The sequence below is a fragment of the Corvus hawaiiensis genome, chromosome 3, assembly GCF_020740725.1.
Source record: "Corvus hawaiiensis isolate bCorHaw1 chromosome 3, bCorHaw1.pri.cur, whole genome shotgun sequence".
Lineage (NCBI taxonomy): Eukaryota > Metazoa > Chordata > Aves > Passeriformes > Corvidae > Corvus > Corvus hawaiiensis.
In genome coordinates this window covers 72,323,334-72,341,959 of record NC_063215.1, presented here as the reverse complement: position 1 = coordinate 72,341,959, position 18,626 = coordinate 72,323,334, and the positions used below count along the sequence as shown (strand labels likewise).

Genomic DNA, 18,626 nt, shown 5'->3' with positions numbered 1-18,626 from the left:
TATTCTCTTGTTGAGCTGAAAGAGGCAGCTCTCTTTCCACTTCAAGTTTGGCTCTTTCCACTATGGACCTCCATTCATATGTTTCTCATTACCATCCACACAGTTAGTTTATAAAATTAAATTAAAGTAGTAAACAAAATACCAGATACTCCTTCTAAAGCTCCATCTATAAATATCTCTGCTGCCTACTCATGCTGTCTGATTAAGAGGCAGTAAGCAGTTAGTTAGAGAACCTAAAGCAGGTCAGATTCCATCAAGATAGGCAGGAGTTTTTTTTTTTTTAATGAGGCTATTCCATTTAGCTTCCTGTTTCATGGGTAAAATCCCCAATGTTCTCCAAATGCACTCTGACAATGTTGAAGTCTCCTATTTTGACATTTTCAGAATGAAAAAGATTTTTCATTCTGAAATATTTTTTGATCCAAAATGGACTAATACAACCTAACCTGGCTAATATAGCCAAAGTGGGTCTTGAAATACTCGATTTTTTTAATCTCTCAGACTAGCTGAGAGATGCTATGGTTCTGGCTGTAGGTTCCTTGGAACAATGAAGACATTTTGGTTTTATTTGCTTTGTTATCAAGTACTGTTTACCTATGTACCAAGTAAACATGGGAAAATGAACAGTACCTTTGCTGCAGTGGCTAGCTATGTTTTGAGAATATTCAGTTATTTTATGAAAAAACTTAATAGCCTTCTTTCAGAATTCTGGAAAATTTGGGTAGAATGTCCTTTGACTTCTAGAAATCTAGGCCTGGGTCTGATTCCAGTCCTAATCCACAGTGTGATTGGATATTCTTTGTCAAATAAATTCTTTGCCACAGCACCTCAGTTTTTATTTCATGACACAGGCACCCTGGCCCGTGTTAGAGGGTGAGGACCAACAAATGAAATATGGGTTGTAGCTAATACCTCCCTGTATGAAGCCATCAGTACCTTTAAGGTTCACCTGTAGTGCACAGTGGGGACTGGTGCAGAACCATTTTCGTCCATGTAGATCCCCAGACAAGGCAGTGCCAAGGAAAGGCACAAAGCTGGTTGCAGTGGCTCACCTCTAATGAGGGAGTGCATGGAAGGTCACAGGTTTCATCAGTGCAGGAGAGCTCTTCGCATGGGGAACAGCTCTGGGTCACAGTATTACAATTTATGTGTGTACTTCTGGGACTCCTCTGACTTCTTCCTGCATTTCCTTAAGATACTTTCCTGTGCTCTATATAGCGAAAAAGAAGAAAAGGTTTTACTGACTTCGAAGGCTTGAATTATCATTTACGTGATTGCAGGTAGACTTGTATTGCAAACGGAAGTGACTACCAGGCTATAAAAATAAACCACACAAATTACACCAGCACACATATAATGTATATGTACATGAGTTATGTTGTTTTGTAATTGCTATTTGATATTGTCTCAGAGGATCCTAAAGGGAATGCTCACTTGTGTTTGAACAAAAAAGTCTAAGCATAGCATTTACTTTGTTACATAGGTGGAAGTGTAGCAACCTTGAGAATATTTGCACTGAGCAGGGGAAAAGCATGTGGTTCTGTCTGGCTGCTTAGATTTGGAATTTCATTTTTAGACTGTTTCTCTCACAATATGCACATCAGTCTTTCAAAAGTTGAGCTTGCTTTTATTGCATAAGTTGTTGCAATCCTCTTCTGAATTCCAATTTGCAACCTTAGTGCTGCATTTACGAAGTTTTTTTGAACTGAGGAGTAGGTATTTTCTGTGCATGTGTGCATGTTCTTCTATATTGCTTGGAGTTATGGGATAGAAGGTGACTTGGAAGAAAGCAGAGCTTTAGTTAGCAATATGAAATGGAGGGCATATGCTGTCTAGGTGTAAATTATTCTGGTTATTCATTCCCAATGGTTTAGAGATCTACTGAGCCTTTACTGAACATAGTTTTCCCTTACACCTGGTTTTGTAACTTAGGGCTTCCAAAAGCACAGCTTTGGTGAGCATTTTCTAAGTGAGGTTCGAATTGTATCCAGTGTGAACACCGCTAGAGAAGATGACCTTGGCTGATGATAGGTGCAGGCATTAATGACAAGCTACATGAAGAACGTAGTCAACTTGCCAGTTCCCAGAAGAAACATTGTTGCCAAAGCAACTGAAATGATACGGCACGGGAGATACCGGACATGCTTGCCAGGATGCTTGATCTCAGCGCTATCCTTTGAGATTTTGCCCTGTGGAAAGCACCGGCAAATGGTTCCTGTCACACGTGTAAAGTTACTGGGTTCCACAGAGCTTTGTATGTGCTTCTTGGTGCCTGCTTTTGGATTTACTGAGTGTGTTTCCTGGACAAAAAGATACGTGTTGCCTTTTAATTGTGCTTCCATGCTGTATGGTTAACTCCAGACCTATTTTCACTGGAAAACGTTTCATCTCTTGGGTGTCCTTGTCTGCGCTGGCTCGTGTAATCCTTAATCTGAAAACGCCAAGTGACTCAAGGCGGGACACGGGCTTCAGACTAACGATGAGCAATGTCGAACTGCATTAGCAGCTCGCAGGCGGGTTTTGGGGAGTGGGATTACATGTCAGTAAGAGAGAAAGAACCAAAACAAAAGGACGGGTATGTATCAGATTGGAAGAGCAGACCGGCAGGCACGACGGTCAGTCGTTTTGGGCCGGAGCGCTGAGGGGAGCAGCCGCCGCTCCTCGCTGACCTCGGCAGCCCTGCCCGCCCGGGTGCCCGCGGCGGGGCCGGGGCCGCCGCCCGAGCCACGTGACGGCCCGGCGGGGATAATAACCCGCGGCAAAGAGCCGCCCCGGGCTCCTCCGCAGGGTCAGCCACAGGGACCGGCAGCAGCAGCAGCAGCAGCAGCAGCAGCAGCAGCAGCAGCAGCAGCAGCAGCAGCAGCAGCAGCAGCAGCAGCAGCGAGGGGCAGAGGCACAGGGGATACAGGGAAGGAAGGTCACCACAGGTCAGCACCTACCTGGCAGTTTCAGCCTCTGCTCTCAAAGAGATTCGTCACTATTCATTCCCTGTCACCTTGGAAAAAGAAAAAAAAAGAAAGAAAGAAAGAAAGAAAAAGACACTGCTACTTACAACCCCTCAGCAAGTAAACTAAACTTAAATCGTAGTAGAAGCTGCAGCAGCTGAAGCTGATCCCTGGGTAGCATGAATAGCATGAATCAGATAGAAACAAACATGCAGTACACCTACAACTATGAAGAAGATGAGTACATGACCCAAGAAGAAGAATGGGACAGGGACCTGCTCCTGGACCCAGCATGGGAGAAACAGCAAAGGAAGGTCTGGAAATAATGTGTATCTGTGTGTGCGCTTCTGTGTGGAATGATGCCCTGTCTTATTGCCGTGCTGTGTCCGGAACTGTTGGGGTTGTACAGCAAGGGGTTCTAATAAAATATACTTTACATTGTATAAACCATTTATATAATGTATAGTAGCTTTGCCATATTTTGAGGATAAAGCATTCACTTTTTTGATTCTTAAGTGAAACCTATGTCAGATGAAAATGATTTATGAGTCGGGAGTTTATTTTTATATTGCACAGCAAATATTCTGTCAGTACTTCTAAATTTATGTATAAGTATTTCAGTAACTTTCAACTTCAGTTCCTGGGTCTTCCTTTCAGAAAGCAGACTCTGAATTTATGTACGCACCTTATTGATTTTCAAAAAGAGTAAATTGCAATTACAAACAGAGATGAACGAGATGGTTCAAAATTAGTGTGCAAAAAAGGTTGCAGTATTTCTGAGAGCAGACTGAAAAATCACTTTTGAAATTGTAATCTTGCAAGTCAGCTCTTTCTAGAATTTATCTCCATTCTGACTGAATGACTTGACAAGGAAAATATTGCCTAGAAATATTTCCACGCTATATTTGGAAAACCCTATGTCATTATTATGTTCCTATATGCCAGTTCACTGTCTGGAAAAAAAAAAAGAGGTCTGTAAACTCCTCAGGATACAGTTTTAGAAGAAATCCTTCTTGCCTTGTAGGTGTAAGAGAACTATTGTGCTACCAAGTACTGTCCATGTTCTTTTTCTGAACATAGGCAGAAATTATGGTCCCAACAGCAGTCATGTCAGTGCTTTGGTACTTTAGTAATATTTGCAATATCTAATTTCATAACATTAAATTTTAAGTAGCATACGGAAAGGAAAGATGAAATAATGCAAAGGATTTATTGCTTCCTAATTTAAAAGGTGATGTTGAAGTCACAGCTGACAGATCTGGGATTAAAAGGTTATCGGCTGGTTACAAGAACGAAAAAAAGAGAGGGAGAGAGAGACAGTGGTCTGGACAATGAGTTTGAATATGCATTTTGCATTGGTGAGCAACTTAAGTAGAAGGTGCAAATTTAGATCTTATGACAGTCTGTCCCACTGTTACAGCTTCTATAAAAGCTGTACTATAAAAGTATAATTATAAAAGTAAGAGCTGTTAGAATTTTTGGGGCCAGTGGGCTTGCTTTTCCATTAAAATTTGTAGAACCAATATTTTCCTCTCAGATTGATCTTATAGCCTCCCTCATTCTGTGACTTTTATCTGGTTTTGTTCATTTTCTTACATTCATACCTATTCAGATCCTCCTGTGTGAGGATAGGGGAAGTTCTGTTCTAAGCTGAAGTTCACTTTTCTTGATCTAGCAGCTGCTGCAGCTCCTGACCAATAATTAAGTTGTACTCATCAACGCTGGCATTTGTTTTCATTTGGCACTCTTCAGATGGTGAACTATACTTTTATGTTTTATAACAAGTATGACAGTGCTAAAGTACTTTAGTGATTTGAAACTGCTCATCTGTAAGAGGTTGTGTTACATCTAACTAGGATTCAATTGTCCAGTATTTCAGAGAATGCTGTTTTCAAAATAAAATGGACAGGTTACTAGATAGTTATGCACTCTATTGCAGTTTTCCTTCAATGCAGATAAATGTTAAAAAGGAAGGAGAATTTGGAATAGGTAGACATTCTTATGTTTACAGTAAGTCTCTTGTCTTTTACAGGAAAGCAGGGAGCAATTATACTGCATTGAAAATTTTATGTTTCCATTCCTCTGAACAAGCAGTACTTCAGCAGAAAGTCAGATTTCCACACTGACAAATTAAAGCAGGCTCTGCTTTGCTTCCAGAGAGTAGAGAGCGTGGTTTTGCTACTTTATGTTGCCAGTTCCCAGGGTTTAGTTTTAGTATTAATGTGATACTGTATTCAAATAAAATTTATAAGAGGAGATCCTTATTCCTCATCTTGGAAAGAAGTCTGAATTTATTATTACATGAAAAGTAAGTACTTGCATGATAAAGGGCCTGATAAACTTTGTAGAATGTCAAGGCTTCTATCTTCTCCTAATTTGTGCTAAGACAGTTGCAGAAAGTGCTTTCTTAGGTTTGTTATTCATTAGGAGAAGATTGCAAGTACATGGGCGCAGATCTTTGTTCTAACTGGTAATACAATATTCAGAAGTGATCTTGCTGGAGCCCTGGCAGTTGGCAGCATATATTTTCTATTAGACAGTCTTGGAACAAACCAAAAATAAACACCATTGTTTCTATTGTGGGCTGCCCTCTCCAGACTTGCCATTTCAGTGATATGCCTGGTATGAAATCTGTCAACAGATGCTGGTAACACATGATGACGTCCGTAGGATTACAATGGAGGTGACGCCTAATTATAACTGTGCTTCGTAGAGTATTATGGTCTGCTGTAATCCAGGCTCTTTGGTGGTTGCAGATGTCCAAAAATATATGAAGAACACTGTAGGAAAGAAAGATGAGCTGTAGTTTAGCACTGTCTCTCTGAATGTGAACAACAATTTAAATGAATTAATTGAGGTAACATTTAGCCTGTGTCAACTCAGCATATCGAGAAAATGCAGCAATTTGACCATTTCTGCGTTAGACACTATTGGCAAAAACTTAAACAGGGTCATACGGTTGGGCATTTTAGACAGCAACGTGAAAGAAAAAATTGTATTTTGGATGGACATGCTGTCTACAGTAGAAAGTAATTAGAGAACTATGGCCTTAGTGTCTTTTGAATATATAGATGTGTACCATGAGATGGGAGACTTCTGAAGTCTGCTCCTTGACCCACTACACTTCCACTGCCCACGTGCACTAAAGCAGCAGCTGAAAGATCTATGGAAGTGGCCCCTTGTTCCTTCAGTACTACACAGAAATAAAAAAGTATTGGAAGTTAGAAAGTCTGGCCAGAGAGGGTGGGATTATTTTCTTCATTCTGCTCTGTAATCCTAGACAAGGTCAGCTCACCTCTGACCTTGGTTTTCCCACCGGTAGAAAGAGGACAGCAGTTATATTTGTAAGAACTGGTATAAGTGGTTTGTTCTATGGTCTGTCAGACTAGAGATGAGCTGTCTTTCAGTCCCTACCCTGCTGGACTGGAGTGGAAGTGGAATTCATACTAGCTTCTAATGGAAGACTTAAAACACAATTCCTCTTTTCTTCATAATAAATTTATTTCTTAAATTTTCAAGAAAAGTTCAACAGACTCCACAAACCTTTTAGTTTTCACTACCCTGTGTCTCAATATAACTAAAAGGAACGCAAGGAAATGCAGTGTCCCTTAGCTTAGGAAACCTAGCACAGCAATGCTACTCGAAATGCACACACACTGTATTTTTGCAATGTTTTTGATCTGCCAACACAGCTTGGTGAGCCATGAGTTAAACAGCCCTCTTGCCTATTTGCAACTTTGCTATGAATAATTATAAGAGTGAGCGTGCTTTTTAAAAACTTTGACATGAAATGTGGTTTGTTAGATTTCCAAGGAAGGTTGTGAAGCAATTGTTGTCCCTTCCACACTTCTACAAGTGTGGACAGTTGTATTGTAAGGCATCAACGGAGCTCACATATTTAACATGTGCCTTTTGCAGTCATTCAGACATGTCTGACACTATTGCTCTAACACACATAAGGAAGGAACTGGGAACATGTTCCTTGCCTTACTGATATTGTTAGAGATGAATGATCATATTCTAGCTTGCTGTATAACCCTGGTAGCACCTCTTTGTTAATGCAGAAGGGTTTTAATGTAGGTGTCAATGTAAATTATGGCCTTTTGGTTGGGTTTTTTGTACTGGTATAAAATAAACAAGAAGAGTTAAGATATTATTTACCTTAATATTGCCCTCTTTCTGAATGCAAATCTTGAAGACATTGAACGTTGTACATGAGTGAGGACTTTGGAAAAGATTCTTAAGGAAAGAAGCTGTGTCTTTTCAGTCTTCAGCAGTGCATATCAGATTACATTTCCAGTGTGACCTATAAGGATTTATCTGCATTACCTCCTTTGGCTGGTAATATAACTCCTGTTGTGCTTGCAAGCAAAAAAAAAAAAAAAGCATTTGGAAGTCACATGTATGGCAAATTATTTGGAAGGAGCTATGATTATGAACTATGGATTATGGACAATATTCTTATTTTTCTTACATTGCTGCAGCTTCATTAAGTTCAGCAGATTTGAGAGGTTCATTGCAGCCTGAAAGAGAAATTGACCTTGTGTTCAGTCTGACTTCACTGTCTATAAATAAAGTTACAGTCAGTGTCCCGGATTTACTCTGAAGTTTGCCTGGTCTTCTATGGATGGAATCTAAGTTGATTTCTTATCAGAAACCTCTTCCTGTAAGAATTCTACTAGGGAGTGAGAAGACAGATGTAGTGGAAGGAAACAGCTTCATTCTTCACTGGAGGAGAAAAATAAGCAAGGCTGAATGAATGAAAAATAAATGTAAGGTAGAAAACTTTTGGCAGGAGAGGCTGGATGCCACCAGCAAAATTCAGTACTGCAGAGCCACTTCTCATGGATTTACAGGCTCCAGATTGAAACAATTGTTGTGGAGAATACAACAGCATCTGCAATGTGTAGAGGGCATTCCAGCCTAGGTCTTCCTCTTTCACTGGGGTTAGCTGGAAATACAATTGGTTTGGGTTTTGGTTTGTTTGTTTGTTTGTTTGTTTTAAATCATGTAAAATTCTTTCCTTGAATAATGAGCCTTGGGGTTAGGCTCCCATGGCACACACAGAACCACCACTAGAGGGTTTTTAGTGAAGTAACACTTCTTACCCACTTGGAATACCAGTGGGATTGTTGAGAAGGCACGGATTCCCCTCTGCGAGTGAGCAACATGAGCAGGGTCTGGACATGAATGTAGGAGGTGTGAGAGAAACAAAAGGTCCTCTCCTTTCGGAGAGAGTATGAACCTTCTCATTACTTAGTACTAGTACAAACCTGTTAACAGTTGCGCATTTCTCATAAAGAGGAGAGTCCTGAGTTGAGTAGCTTTAGAACTAGTTTCAGGAGGGGATTTAATATGCCAGGAGGAAAATCATCCAGAATCAAAAGCAGAATGATAATGGAAAAACCATGTGCCATGGTAGCATATGCTATTTCATATGCTGAGTCCTACACTGCAGTTCTCTCCCTCCTTTACCTTTTATGCAGATAATTAGGATGATGTAGGTGTCTTGGGAATTATGTTGGTTGAAATGCAGGATTTTCTGTTAGTATTAATAGTTGAAAAGTACCAAAAATTTCACCTTTTTTAGACTTTTTTTCTAGTATTCATCAAGTATTTAGCTGCCTTGTATAGAATAGCATTGTCTTGCCAAATGATAATGTGTTACTGTAGAGGCAGAGTGCACCTTATGAAACATAAGTTTCAGCATTCCAAGGCCAAATGTTCCTCCCCCAGGTGCATCAAGAATTTTATTCTCAAACAATGGATGCCAAAAGCTCTAGTATTAAGGACACACAAAGAACATCTCTTGTTTTCTTTTAAATCCTATGTGTGTTAAATCTCAGTGGGAGATGGCCCCATAGAAGGTCTGCCTGAGAACTTGGTAGTCAATGGAGAAACGTAATATTTTTTTTTCTACAACAGCATGTCTTGATTTTTTCAGCATATACTGTAACTGTCCCAGGTATTAGACACTGATGCAACAGAAGGCCATGGAGTGGCAATTTCTCTCATCCTGTGAAGAGTTGCCTTGAGGGCAGAAGGAGTCTCTGTAGAAATATGGGATATGTTTATGGCTTGTTCTGTACTATTGGCCTCTTAGAGATTAGTGCTTGTTAAAATAGTAACATGTTAAATTCCTCTTGCTGATGTTACTTGCATGGAATGGTGCTTGAGAGGAGCATGCTGAAAGGATAGTGGAACGATCATATTTTGTCTTGGAAGCTGTCAATAAGGTGTGCAGCCCGGAATACTGTGGTACTGGTATATAAAGGAAAAATCAAAGAAAACTATTATGATATTCACTTTACTAGAAATTATTATGTAGGTACTTTGTTTGAATGGGAAGGTTTTCTTTACCACTACTAAGTGAGAGAAATCAATACATTACTCAATATTATGTATTCTGTTTAAACTCAAATCAACCTCTCAATGTTGACCCATTCCAGGCTCTGTATGCTTTTGAGTGTTGTCAAATTGATAATTCCCACAGTCTCAGTTTAGCTGTTAAATGCCATTCACCCCCAAATATCTGCCAGCAACAGAACTGTATGATTATGAAAATAAATTGTAAGAACCATTTTATAATGGGAAGCAAAGGCTACCTGCTTCCTTTACTCATAGATACACACCATGGCCTTCCCTGAAATTTGTATAGTAAAATGTCTGTCTGTAGATATGCTGATCCAATTAATAAGACAATAAGGATTGGAAGAAAGTATAGATCTAAGTGGGTTTCCATAAGGTGCAACCAATGTGCTTAAGAGCTGGAGAAAAGCTGTGTGCTAAGCAATGGACTTTGTAGTAATCTCTTGGGGCTGGGATGTCTGCATCTTGCCTGAATCTCTGTTTGGGTCACTGGAGAGCTGAAGAGAGGGGCATGGAAGGTGTTTGCTTGGAAGACCTCTTAGGGTTTTCAGCCCTGAGACTGCAGTAAAAAGGAATCCATGCTTATACAATTTCTCGCCCTGTGCAAGCAAAAGCAGGGCTGGGGTAAATTCTGTAAGCTAATGAATATCAGTAAGAAAATATCATGATTCCATCAACTATTTCCAAATAAAGCTAAAACAGCTTTGCAAAATGAATTTTGACTGCTTTTGGCCAATGGGGCCAGGTCAAATCTTTCATTAAAACCCTTCTGTCCTCTCACAAGACAAAATACATCATTATGATGGAAAAATCAGATGCCAGCAAATGCCTCACATGAATTGATCACTGTTGCATAAATTCTGATCTCTTTAATGATTTTCAGTTTAGGTAGTAATTTCTGAATTGCACTGTGCCGTTCTACTGATTCATTTCAAAAAGACTGAGCATTAAGATTTTCTTTAATTGCAAATGGTGATTGATATGTAGATATTAATATTATTTTAGAAATTGTACTGCAGAACCTGCTTACAGAATAATGCATTGGATTTGTAGCTGGAATTCAGGTAGACATGATCTAGGAAGAAACATTTCAATGAAACAGAATTAGATGGGGATTTGTGCTCCTTTGCTTTGTCCCAAGTCAAAAAATGTCCCTCCTATGTGTTATTTTATAGCCTTACAAATAAACAAATATAAAAGTGCTTACACAGTTGGCAAAGTTGAGTTGATTTGAATGTCTTTCCTGCCAAGCATAATTTCTTCTGAGCCATAATTGTTGGGATAAACAATGTGTATCTGATGTGGTATTCCTCCACTGTGAGCACTGAGAAGTTGCTGACTCTGAGTGAGTATCTATTTTACGACCATGCATTCTTTACTGTCAGCTGATTCCAGAAGAAGAGTGTATTCACACTGAGCACTCCATTTCTTCCTAAATTAAATTTCATTCCTAGTAGTTTGGGGGGATTTTCACATCTTCAGTGGTTTGGGAACACCATTTAATGAAATGCTGTGATAAGAGTGTGTGACATTTTTTCTTAGATCACTGGATTTGTTGGTTTGAAATGTGCCTCAGGTTGAGAGACTTGATGCATAAAGGTTATCATAACTATGCAGGTCCTATACAATGCTCTATTTCTACATGATAAAATTGGGCATGTATTTAAAGATAGAAGGTTCCTCTTTTCACACTGTTTAACCAGCAGACACAGTGTTATGATCACCTTCTGTGCCTGTTTCTGTACAGAACCTGTAGTACCTCTTCCTGCTGGCAGTACAAGGAACACTTCAGTACAGATCAAGACAACGTGGTCTCAGTAATCCTCAAACTAATGGTGTGGAAAGCTTACAGGGCACATGTTACTGCTTTGCAGGAAGAGACAGAGGCAGAAGACTTTGAAATGCAATGATCTCCTTTTATGAAAGTGTCTCCTACTTGAAATGGTAGCTTGTAGAAATACACTTCATACTTTTGAAAGCCTGTCCAGAGGGAAACAGAAGGTGACAGCTGTCTGGCTGATTTTTAGTTAGTTTCTATAATTGGACCTAAAATTTCTGAGTGTGCACAGAGGAGAGAAAATAAATCCTAAACTTACGTCCTAAGTGCAAGACGGGGCACCGCTGCTCCTATGTCTGGTCCTGGTTTTCCCCACTTTTGAATTATAAGGACACATTGCTTTGTCCATGTCTACATCTCCAAAACAGTGGCTGTAATACCTATGTACTGGCTTTGCAGATGGCAGTGCTATGTGTTTACTGTACTTGATATGACTAAGATTTTCCATTTGCTTCAAATGCTTCCTCCCAACTGCTCTTAACTGCCAGAATTCCTTCAACTTGAAATCTGATGTTTGTTTTTGTTTCTCTTCAAAAAACTTGTAAATTAAAGAGGACCACCCATCCATTACTTTGATAACTTGCAGAACCTAATTTAGAGCAGACAGATTCTAATCTTAACTGCCCCCCTGAAAAGCCTTGCTCACCCCCACTACCATAGCAGGAGTCTGTGGAAAGTGACTACCCCAGGCTAAAATTAGCATCTGTGATTATTCCTTAAGCATGTAAGGAAACACTCATATTTTTTATAGGTGTTGAACACCCAGGCATTTCCACTGACGTCAGGAGGAACTTCTGTCTATTTTGCACCTTTGAAAATCACCCTGCTATTTCAGCAGTCATAGAAAGGCTTAACTATCTAGCATTAAGTGATTTTTTTTTTAAACTCCATTTTATATTTAATCTTGGCATCAGTGTAGCTTTTCACTGCTGCAAGACTTAAGACATTGCACTCTTTAATGCGAAGAAAACTGGTACCCAGCTGCCTTAAATTCAAATTTTAAAAAAGCAAAAAACTCTAAACACCCAACTGTAAATTATTGTGTAGCTCTGGGGTATTATTTTACCTAGAGGAGTTCCTTTGGGCTATGAAAACCTCTGTAGCCCTAGCTCATCTCCAGCTCTGTTCTGGAGAGCAGTTCCACCACGTTTTCTTTGGCAGAGTAGCTGACCATCTTTGACTCTACTACTATCCGTAGTCTTCCAGTCCCCTTTATTTCCTGGGACAATGATCATCTGCTATATACCAGATCATGGAAGAAATCTGAGGCAACTGTCCCTCTTCTTAATACTTCTTAATCCTAAATAATTTCAGTAATGGAGTTTGCAGTGCAGCCCCACAAGCAGCTGTATCTGTGCATGCACATATTATGTATAATGCACTTATCATCCATCTGGCATTAATATTAAAAGACAAGCAAAACACCATACATGAGGCTGAAGTTGGTTTTCTTCCCTTTTGTCTAAGGCCTTCATTTCCATGACCAAGCACAGGTCCCAGCATGGCTCCTGTTGAGAAGAGATATGCTATAAACAAAGAACTGGTTATTTAATTGATGAAGCAGTTTGCTTATCACAAACTCTCTACTGTCTAAAACTGTTGTTTATGCCTTCAACAGTTACAGTCATCATTGTTTATTTACCTATCTATTCTTAGTTATTCTTAGTCTTGAGAACAGGTTACTTAGTTAAATTTCTTATTCATATATAATCAAGTCATCCAAAGATCCTGAGTAATGTTTTGCTATTTATTCTGGTTCAAAGAAAAGATAAGTAATTTAGGAACCTGAGCCTCACTAAATATTAGTTAGAAACTCCTAAATTTTTCTGAAAGTCTGCTGGCTTACAGGATATTTTAAATGTTTTAGAAAATGTTATTCTATAGATAATACCTCATTAAAAAAAATTGAAGCTTAAACAAATTAACTAGGTATGTTTAAGTGGTATCTTTAATCACAGAAATAATTCTTTAAAAATCAGTTTCTCAAAACAAGCATGAAATAAAAATTGATTTTTTTTTTAGTCATCAGTTACAATAGTGAAGTAGTTCACATGGACAGATTATATGCTTTGTGTATTGAGATATACTACACTGAGTAACACGGCATATATGCCACACATATATGCCACAAAAACCCTTTTGTTGCATAATTGGGAATTAGTGTATGAGGTTTTCCGTTCTCTATAAGAGTCTCAACTGAAAAACCTTAGTTTAGATTACAAGCGAAACTTGATTTGGTTATCTCCAAATGTACTACATAACAGAGTGCAAAGACAACATTTACTGTGTAAATTTGATTTTTGGGATCTGACTATTGACATATTTTCCCATCATTTATTGGTGTCAGGGACTTAAGACTGTGTGTTTTGGTGAGGCTAAAATTGAAAAACCTTTCAATATCTGTCAGAAGACCTGCTTTTATGATTATGGAAGTGCTTTAAAGAATGTTGCTAAATTGGATAGAAACACAGTTTTATCCCACTCTGTATTGACCATTTTATAATGGATTTACTTACTCACCTGGCAGTGTAGTATATAATTACTGGATAAAGATAGCAAGGTGAAGAAAATCAACAGAGAAAACAAGGGAAAGACATTTGGAAAGCCAGTCAACTAAATCCTGGATTAGCCTACTTTAATTAATCCTTCTATTTCCAGAGGGCATACCTTTAGTTCCTTCCATACTGTAATGTGTGAATGCTTCTTTCATCTCATCCTAAATAGTGTTTGGCCATGTAAATATATATCTGCTCAAACAAAACTGTTAGCCAACAGCATCTGTGCTAGTTCATGAGCTCTTGGGAAACTAGGAAGAACACTGTAGGGTACAGCTGATGGAAGAAGGACCCGAGACTGGAAATAATAGGAGATCCTATCTCTTTATTAAGAAGGTTCTTTTGGCACTGACAGGGTAGTGGTAATGCATGTTCTTTGTTTAATATACTTGAGAGAAAGCCCCAGGCAGAATGAGGTGCACTGACTTTCTGTTTAAAACACACCTGCAGATTTCTCCCTTGCAGATCCACCATAGTATCCCCTTTGGGATTACCTATACTTCATTTTCAACTTCCCACTGGGAGAGGCAAATGAAACAGAGATTAGTCTTTTCTTCTGTAACAGTGAAGAAGTAGAAAATTGGAAAAGCATATAGAGGGAGAGAGAAAACAGTAAAATGGTTGGTCTCAGATATTTTATCATTGCTGAAACAGTTCCCTCCAAAACTGTTGGCATTTTTAATGCAAGTCTTTTTCTGAAGAGGCCTTCTAGGTTGTTGATACTCTTCTGAAGCAGAAACACAGGAAAGGTGGTGCTCCAGAATTAACTCATTCCAAGACACTTAGAAATGGCGAATTTCTTTTGACCCTATCACATTTTAACTTTTTGTTGTATATTTTGGTCCCATGACATATGAAATACCTTTCCCTATCCTTTTTTTCCTTGGTTTTTCAATACTTAGATCCTCTGTCTAACTAGCACTTAGAGTGAGACCTCCCAAATGTCTCTTTGCTCAAAAATGGTGCAGAAAGCACCAGAATGCAAATAGGTCTCTGTTCCATTAATTGAGCATGCCTTCAAAAGTATCAGGAGTTGTCTTAATTTTGTTGACCCAAGATCTGTATCTAAAAGTCTTGTAGAGAGCAAGAGAGACGGTGCATGGAAAAGAGATATTTGGGAGTGTGCATCAGTACTTTGGAATTTCTAACAGAACCTATGCACTTCATGCTCTGCAAGCTCTTAGCTTAGGTCCATAGTGCCCAGCCTGCCTGGCTGGGGAGGGGTATTTGGACAGCACTTTATGAGATATGAATATGTACCTCTGTATAAATGCAAAGATGCAGTCTTTATTACATGGGTGACAGAGTCCATTAAAACTCTTATAAAAATGTGTACATTTCTTTGCTGCACTCAACTTTGTGCAGTGTAGTGGCAAATCTATTTTAATGCCCTGACAACTGGGCAAGAACTAATTTATTTCTAGGCATGCACTGTAAGGTTCTGGGGCGTAAAGTGATCGGGAATGCTGTGTAAGGTGTAGCCATACTACCTCAGGTTGTAATGTCAGGCTTACTTGTTTATAGAGTGTACATGCAAGCTCTGCAAAGTGCAGTGTATCGGAGCAGAGAATATTTGCCTAGGATGCTCTAGAGTTAGCTTACCCTGTTAGAGGAAAATACTGTTGTGCCGTGCAAATAGCTGGCAGTCCTCAGAGGTTTGGGCTGGATGCTGTGAACTCCCTGCCATGCCGTGTAAGAGTACCCTGGTTCCGTCAGAAAGGTGCTGGTCCTTGTGGGTGATGATCTCTATTTCTGCAGATTTCAGTAAGAGGCACTTTGAAGGGCAAAATTCAGCAGTGCTGCATGTAACAAAGAACAAGTCTCCCATGATCTGTTAATTGTTGAATTATTAAATGCTAGAAACAATATTACCAATTTAAAGAGATCAGCATGTTCATAAAATTTTCCTTTGAGGGAAATACAAAATCAACATCTGAAAAGAAAAGAGAACAAAAGCAATTGACCAAAAATAGGTTATTCAAAACTTTGCATTTGTGTTGTTCCAGTGATTCCTTTTTTTTTGTTGTTTGTTTGTGTTTGGTTTGTTTTTAAAACTTTACTGCCATTTAAGAACTGTGTTCTGAATATATTTGATTCACAGATAACTTTTTCACCAATATTTGTTTCTTGAGGATTATGAAATACAAGTTCTTTCACTTGCTACAGCATTTTAAATTTTCAAAATGTACATGAGACTGTGAAATACATTCCATTGTAAAGATTAGTAGAGCCTGTCTAATTCTGCATTTAAAGGTCTCAGTCCATGGAATGTATTTATATTTCGCGTCTACTGTGGGATAAAGGTTTTGGGCATGTAAAGAAGTTTTATAACGTGGAAGAAGTCATACAGAAAGCTGTGGAAGAGCAAGAACTCCAACACTGAGTCATTACTCACAGTCTGTCTTTTCACTCTCATTGGAGAATGCAATTTAATATGGGGGCTACTATAACTTAGAAATTTGTTAGTAACTTGAGAACTTTGTTTACTTCAGAGACTATACCATTGTTTACTATTCTCTAGTGCTAATTGTCTACGTTGAGAATGTGCATTGAATAATGGTATGTAATCCAAAATCCAGAGGTATTAGTTCTGTTATGACAAGGTATTAACATACCTGTTGTTTTACATAAAAGGCAAAGAGAGCAGACTCTTGTGTAACTGTAAATGATGTCATGCATATTGTTACTGAAGTAGAAGGGAAAATGAAGAGTTAAGATCATTACAAACAACAAGGGGTTGCTCCCCATTACTCCATCTAGCTAGTATGAATTATCCAGGGCTGCCATAATATAGCTTTACTTATGCATCTGGACAAAGGATTCTCATACAATATTGCCTGGATGCTGTTAGGAACCATCTTTTTCCAAGAATTCATGCATAGGATGTGCATGAACAAACTGTACTGCAAAAATAGTCATTCACATACAAGAGAAAGCTGACTTGCACTGCTTAGCAAGGCAGTGACATTATTAATTAAAAGTCTCAGTATTGCAAAGCCTTCTGAGTGGAATATTCTGATAGCTCCCACACCCCAGCTCATGATGAAAGATAACCTTGTGCTGAAGATGGACTTTTAATTTATTGGTTGGGAATGTGTGGCTGACGGGAACCTTTCACTTTTAGGTCAGTGTTTTGAACCCAGGCCAGGTGAGTAAGTGACAGGGTTGCTAACACATGCAGACTGTTTGGTAATATCTGTGAGGTGACTTGTATGCTCAGTTTAGCTCTCGGCAGGACAGGTGTCCCCATCACTTAAACCACCAGAAATGGCAGCTTCATTGGAGGTGCCCAAAACTGACCTTATTAGTGAGAGGTAGGGACAGTGACTTTTCATCCTAGAGGTGAAAGCTAAAAAGATTTCTGTATGTGAAAATGCTTTCTCAGATTGCATCTGTGGGGTTACTCACAGTCATTGTTATTCTTAACAGTTCCATGAGCCACTTCTTTCTCCATACTGAAGGGGCTGGCACATTCACTAAGAGTTTAAGGAGGGAAGGATAACTAGCATGTAACTAGATTTACAGTGGTAGGTAACTGGTTTATACTAAAAAGCTTGATTTGGTTTTTAAATGCAGAATTAACATTGGATGACAGTGAACAGATTCTGAAGATGTTGGTAGTTGTTATGTGTTGTTTTCCATCTGTTCACAGTAGGTTCTGGTTTTGATTCATTTTTTCACAGTTCTATATTTACAAGACATTTATAGTTTTGTCAACTTTCTAATCTCTCTTGCTACTGTTTCTTTATTGGGCTTTTTTTCAGGGTAGTGTATGAGCATCTCAAAAACAATGGTTAATTTCCCCGCAAAATAGTGCTGTGGAATATGGAGGGTTTATTATTATCCTTGAATACAGAAGTGGGATGCTGAAAAGCACTCAGCTATGGCTAACATTTGCTCCTATCATTGTTAAAAGGATTATAGTCCCTTGTGAGGAATCAGGGGTCATAATTTGCTTAGCATTTAGGACAGTAAAAACATCTTTAAAATTCCTGTCTTAAGTGCCTTAAAGGCTGTTGCAAAGCTGGGGAGAAAACACAAGTGTTGGGGTCTCTTCTCAAGGATGATAATACAGACCTCAGGAAATGTGCATACCCATGGAACACATCATGGAATCCACTTCTTTTTATTTTGGTTTATTTAGCTTTCCATGAACACTCTTCTGCCTATTGACTTTGACTCTCCCTCTATCCTCTGTTTCTTCAGCTTTGTTTCATTATTATTCTGTCTTCACCATCTTCTTTCTTTTTCTCCAATATCGCTGACAAATCTCCAATATTAGATTTCTTTTTGCTAAGGGAAATTAGAGGATCATATGAAAATAGAAGAGGGAAATGGGGATCACCACTGAAAGAGCACCCTGACAGAAACAAAATTTACAGCCATCCATTGCTTGCCAAGTGCTTGGATTCCAACCAGGGAGTTGTTTTCTGCTGAGTGACTTCTTATTTTGTAGTCTTTGAATCACTTATACACCTAAATTTTAAGGCTTCTCAGACACAATCTGGCAGGAAAAACAGTCTTCTTGCTATTCTCCCTTTTCAAGGCTGCAGTGTAGATGTCAGTTAGGATAGGAATCTTCCATGAAGATCACAGAAAGTATGATTGGGAGAATCGAGACTTCTTGCTAATCTGAATCTGGCTTTCTTCAAGTTATTTCACTGATTCGTTAAGATTAGTTTGAATTGTAGTTCTGTCATGAAACATGCTTACAGACCCATCGTTTTGTCTTATTCAAATGTGATAAGCATGCACCCTGTTCTGTCATCTAAGTGTGTAAGTAAAGGGTAGTATAGGAAATGCTTCAGGGCAGATTCCTACAGAAGTCTGCTTAATAAGCCCTTCCACTTAGAGTGGGCCAGTAGTCACCATTAGTAGGAATAAACTCTCTGACTTCCTAAATACACATTTTTTTCCCTA

At 38.8% G+C, this 18,626-nt stretch overlaps 1 protein-coding gene across 8 annotated transcripts in view; it reads left to right on the top strand.

The window, feature by feature from the left end:
• The first annotated feature begins 2,862 nt into the window (after positions 1–2,862).
• ACTN2 (actinin alpha 2) overlaps positions 2,863–18,626 on the top strand; it is a 68,241-nt gene continuing 52,477 nt past the window's right edge. For 3 of the 8 annotated variants that reach the window (XM_048297562.1, XM_048297560.1, XM_048297556.1), the window contains exon 1: positions 2,865–3,259. In XM_048297562.1, the coding sequence (XP_048153519.1) occupies positions 3,125–3,259 (135 nt within the window). In that variant the 5' untranslated portion in view covers positions 2,865–3,124. Of the gene's footprint in view, positions 3,260–18,626 lie in introns of all 8 variants that reach the window. The other 5 variants (XM_048297558.1, XM_048297563.1, XM_048297559.1 and 2 more) reach the window with 3 other exon arrangements.